Source organism: Austrofundulus limnaeus, unplaced genomic scaffold, assembly GCF_001266775.1.
Source record: "Austrofundulus limnaeus strain Quisiro unplaced genomic scaffold, Austrofundulus_limnaeus-1.0 Scaffold79, whole genome shotgun sequence".
Lineage (NCBI taxonomy): Eukaryota > Metazoa > Chordata > Actinopteri > Cyprinodontiformes > Rivulidae > Austrofundulus > Austrofundulus limnaeus.
The window spans coordinates 1,602,721-1,607,950 of record NW_013952481.1 but is presented as its reverse complement, the minus strand read 5'-3'; the positions used below and the strand labels follow the sequence as shown (position 1 = coordinate 1,607,950).

The window sequence follows — 5,230 nt, the reverse complement described above, 5'->3', positions numbered from 1 at the left end:
ATACTATATTCATATAAAAAATGCAAATTATAAATAAAATGAAAGGCAGCAGAAAGAAGAAAAAAATCTTATATCTGCTCCTTTTTCCAAACAATAAAAATAATAATCTTTAAATAACAAAAACAACATTAAATCCTTCTCAAGCAACAAATAGACACACGTCATACTGTATTATTTCATATTTCTACAAMTGAACAACTTTTATCATTCTCTTAAACATACATTGATCTGGCATCTTTACATCACTCTCCAGATTATCCATAATCTTTTTCCTTGGATTGAAGAACACCGTCCCTTCAATTTGGTTCTGAATTTAGGTTTCGCAAACAGCTCTTTTTTACCTAAATGTAATTGGATGATGTGATTTTGTGAGCCCTATACATAACCTGTAAAATATTACAATTAACCAAATCATAGAGTTTCAGTAATAATAATTTTTAAATATTTGACTCTTGTATTGCATTATTTGTGCTCTTCTTATAGGCAGCAGGTGTAGGTCATGTCATTTTTCTTTAGCTTGATTCATTTTGCACATTTGTGTTATCATATTTGACTAAAAATATTGATGTGTTTAGTGCTGTCATTATCTTTGTCCATGCCATTAAATTAAATTATGTGGCTTATAAATATGCTGCCACGTCACTAACATTTTGTGTGCTAAGTAATAACTTGTTTATAGCAAATGTGTTTATTTATTATTTTATTTATTATTTTTAATTAATATTATGTTTTACTGAACAGTTGAACATGTTCAGTGTTATCATTTACATTTGCCTGTAGATGTTGTAGGGTCATTGTGTCAACTCAACCAGAGTTTGTCAGATAAAACTTTAGATTTTAAAGAACTAAAGTCAGTTTCCTGGTGCTGGACTGTGGTTGTTACTGATTGTATGTGCTTCAGCCACTAAAGAGAGGTGATTGAACATGAGAATTTGATAAATCACTCAGTAGACCTCWTGAAAAATTTGTCCCCCTCACTTCTGAGATGGTGATTACGCCCTTGATCATTCAGACAGTAGTTTGTTAGTTTGTTGTGTCATGAGCCTGTTCATACCTGTCAAGTTGTACAGTTTGTAAATTGCACAGATTTTTATCCATTTCGCAGGTATATGAGCAGATTTTTTCAAAAAGTCAGCTTTAAGTTTATTTTACATCTCAGAGCCCCAGGACATGAAAAACAGTARGTAAAATGAAATAACCATCTCCCAACCTGCTCRGTTGCTAAAAACAAGTTTGCCACCTCTCCCCATCCYCCTCCCTGCTGCAGGTGCTRTTATCTCTGCCCTSCATTCTGRCTTTCCCCACAGTCAACAGTCCTCTTCTCASCCCCTCTAGTTGGATCATGTGACTAATACAGACTTTTTTCTTGGAGGATTGTGTGTACAATCAAAATCTGTCGGGTAGTATAACTCTATATTTGACATATGTTGCTCATGTGCAGGTTTGAAACATCTCAATACTTCACTGTAATGAAAGGAGTCCTGCAGAGTGAAAATAMATWTTTAACACATAYGTATGGTGGTGTGGATATTTTAGTTTTGCCTAGATTTGGTTCAGCTGTMTATATCTCCATCCTTACTTTTCTTGCTTAAAATTYCACACTACAATGCAGTGCTGTCATTTGTGCCCTTTTTTTACTTTGAGGACCTGYMCCTTTAGTGGTCTCTGCATGGCCCTGGACCCRATGACATCAGGTCACTGTGTTTTATTCTGTTCTTTTGGTAATCAACAGATAGGGATATTTTATTTGCAGAACAAGATCTGATGAGAGTAATCACTGTTATTTTTCTTTTCTTTTGACCTCAGTGCCTGGCCTGGGAGAGACATCATGATCTCATCTATATATTGAAACAGTATATAAAGTTAACCATTAGATCTGTCTGTTGGTATCTTAATTCAACCTGAAAAGACTCACATGAACACAAAACGTGAAATTAGAATGGATTTTTTGCCGTGATTGAACAGATTGATATGAATGACAGGTTTGGCGCTCGGACCCCAGATGAGATGCGAGCGCTGTGAAAGGTTGAAAGCTCGGACGAGCTGAATAGGTTAGGGGGTAGGAGTTTTCTTCCCGCCCTGGGGCCCGGACACTGGTGGTGGTTGAAGGAGAGGGAGACACCTGGAAGGTAGGAGATGAAGGATGGAGGAGGGGAGGTGGTWGGTTGACGTTCAGCTGGAGAGCAGCCGGAGCAGTTGAGGAGGACGCTTTTATCTCAGACTGCTGGATCTTGATTGGATGAGGCTGAGCRTGCAATAAGAGAGCTGAATGAGCCAGAGTTGAATTTACGTCTAAAACTCCATCAGACAGCCTGATGGYTCTGTGTAAACTTATGTGTTCTTGTTTATTGCAATAAACAACCTCAGCTGACCATTCTATGATGTGCCTTTAGTCTTTGAATCATGTWTTTCTGTCCTTGTTAAATAGATATTTCCACAACAACTTGGCATCAGGAACAGGATTTGTTTGATGTAGTTAAAAAAAAATCCAGAATAACATTAACAGGATTTGTTTTYGTACCAACATCAACAGTAAATACCTTAAGAATGTTTTTTCTTCCATGTCTGTTGTTCAGGCTCAGTGTCCAGAGATGCAATATAGTCAAAGATTGTGTTAACTCTATAGGAGCAGAAAATAGACTAATGGTTATTTTAAATATTAAAACAGAGAAAACGAAAAGTTTATTTTTTCTAGGTGCTCACCTGTAATACAGCATGCCAAAAACCTGGAGCCAAAGTATCAAAGCAGGGCCCAGGAAATATGTCAAACCCACAAACTCAACTTGGATTAATTCTCCAGTTTCCTCATGGTTGACATCAACAGTGATCAAGCTGGGTAAGACTTTAAAGATGTTGATGGTAAAAAGTGAGAGCAGCCACAGAGCATTCCCAAAGAAATACCAAAAACTGACCTGTARGGAAGAAGAAAAATGAGAATAACTTTAGATGTATCTTTATTTTTAATTAAAGCAGCTAAGGTTATTACACTCACCTTATTTCTAAASTCTTTCAGGTCATTTTGATTCTTTTCAATGGTCTCTTTGTCAAACTGAAAAGGTTGCAGGAGCTTATCCTGCAGCATTTTCCAGTAGATTTCTTCTTCCTGCAGAAAAACAAATATCAGTGGATTTGCATTAGATTTGTGAAATATAGATTGTAGAAAGACTTTTAAGTTGTTTCATTCAAAGTTACAAATAAAGGAGTAATATAACATTTATCGGCTCAGTTTTATTAATTGTGACGCTTTGTTCAGATTACCTTACTGAGGGAATCCTCCTGCAGCTGTATGTCACCACACAAACTCTGCAGTTCTGTTGTCCAACCTGGAGAACAAATTATGACAGAAAAACATTTAGTCTTACATCAATAATAAATCTACAGAGAACTAACTTAATCAGAACATGTACATTTTTAACCTAAAAATAGCTTATTGCAGAAGCAAAGTAAAAATACACAGAGCTTCTGTTGGTTTGGAAGACTAAAGATTAGACTTTAGAGCAATGGAAACGAGTCATGATGTCCAATGAGTAAATTATTCAACCTGTTCAACAGTGATCGTGATACGCTGAGCAGGTAAAATAATGGACCCACCTAACCTTGTGTCTTATACAAACCTTTTAGAACATGATTTTTATTTATTTATTTATTCATCCTTTATTTGTACAAGAAGATCCCTTGAGACTCTTTTTCTCATTTACAAGAAAGACCTCAGGGTCATGGGTTCAAGTCCCATGTTGGGTGCCAATCATTTATGTGACGGTTCCTGTTTAATGTTGTTTTATTGCTATTTTATGAATAATTAGGTTGGGTTATGATGATGATCTGAGTCTACTTAAGTTGGTCAGGGCTAAAACAGTCATTTGTGTCTAAAAGCCTGCGGTTAGCGTTACCACATGAATAGACTCCACAGCCAAGCATTTCCATTGATAGATTTGTTAACCTTGATGACACAAGCTTAATGTAAATGCATAAGGATTTGGTCATTGAATTTACATTTCTGTGCTTTTGATGGCTGTGGGGCTGCAGGGTTGAGGGTTCCATCATCAGGGATTGTCTCTCTGGTRCCCCAGTGGACGCAGTTCATGTTGACCACCGTGTAGATAAAAAGCAAGGTGTCAAAACTTGGCAAAAAGAGGATGTAGAACCAGGCATACAACATCTTTGAAATTTCCTGAGGATGTGCGACCGCAGTTAKGATTAAATGAATGCACAAAGGAAGGAGGAATAGGCTGCTGGAGGTCAGAAGGGTTTGTCCTTTAACCATWGATCCTGGTAGGAAACAAAAAAACATCAGCTTTTATAATTCAAATCATCTTTAACTATGAATTAAAAATTTGCATAAAGAATTTGTAACTTAAAGCAAACATCACATAATTGCATTAAGTTATAATTTTATGAAACAACATACCGATAGTGGTCATTATCAACAATGACATAAGAACTGCATATAAGAGGCTGAAAACTGCTGCCATAGTGATCTGAGTGTCTTCTTTGAGCTTAAAGCAAAGTCCCACGTAGCTGACAGGAGGTATCAGAGCRATGAGCAGAGTCACAGCAATATGGATGTTGAAGAGGAAGGACAAAATGACTGGAGGACAAAACAGGAAGAAGATTAAAAGTTATTCTTACTACTGTATTTTAATATAAGTACTTTGGTTGATTTTTAATTTTCATGAATCATTGTTTAATGCTTTAGGTCTTTCTCAAAAACAACATTGTGAAATAACAATAGGCTAATATTAAACTACAACACCATTGCACAGCACTGTTTTCTTATCCTGACAACATCCATGTGTTGTGAATGTACACTGCACACAGAACCTAAACCATTTATGCCAATGATGCAGAAGCAGCTGAATGAATAAKTCCTCCATGAGTTGTATGTCTGTAAAGTTTGCTCTATTGTCTATCTGGTTTTGGCACCTGTTCTGTTAATGAATTACTGATTCTTTGATTTTCCCCTGTGCCGTCTCTGCTTGTATGTGTTACTGCTTTTAGGTTTACAGTCACTAAAACAAACATGTTCGGAGAGCCATCCCATCCATCCATTTTCTTCTGYCTATCCGAAGTCRGGTTGCGGGGGCAGCAGCTTSAGAAGGGAGGCCCAGACCTCCCTTTCCCCAGCCACTTCTTCCAGCTCCTCCAGGGGAACTCCAAGGCGTTCCCAGGCCAGCCGAGAGACATAGTCCCTCCAGCGTGTCCTGGGTCTTCCTCGGGGCCTCCTCCCAGT

The 5,230-nt window shown here is 37.3% G+C and overlaps 1 protein-coding gene across 1 annotated transcript; it reads right to left on the bottom strand.

Moving 5' to 3' along the window:
* Positions 1-1,929: 1,929 nt before the first annotated feature.
* Positions 1,930-4,588, bottom strand: LOC106519584 (uncharacterized; the record flags this gene model as incomplete). Its single annotated transcript, XM_014011316.1, is given in 7 exon segments — positions 1,930-2,245; positions 2,541-2,620; positions 2,704-2,912; positions 2,993-3,103; positions 3,259-3,323; positions 3,994-4,269; positions 4,409-4,588. Coding segments are annotated over 6 exon segments (920 nt in total), but the record flags the coding sequence as incomplete, so codon positions are not given.
* Positions 4,589-5,230: the final 642 nt, after the last annotated feature.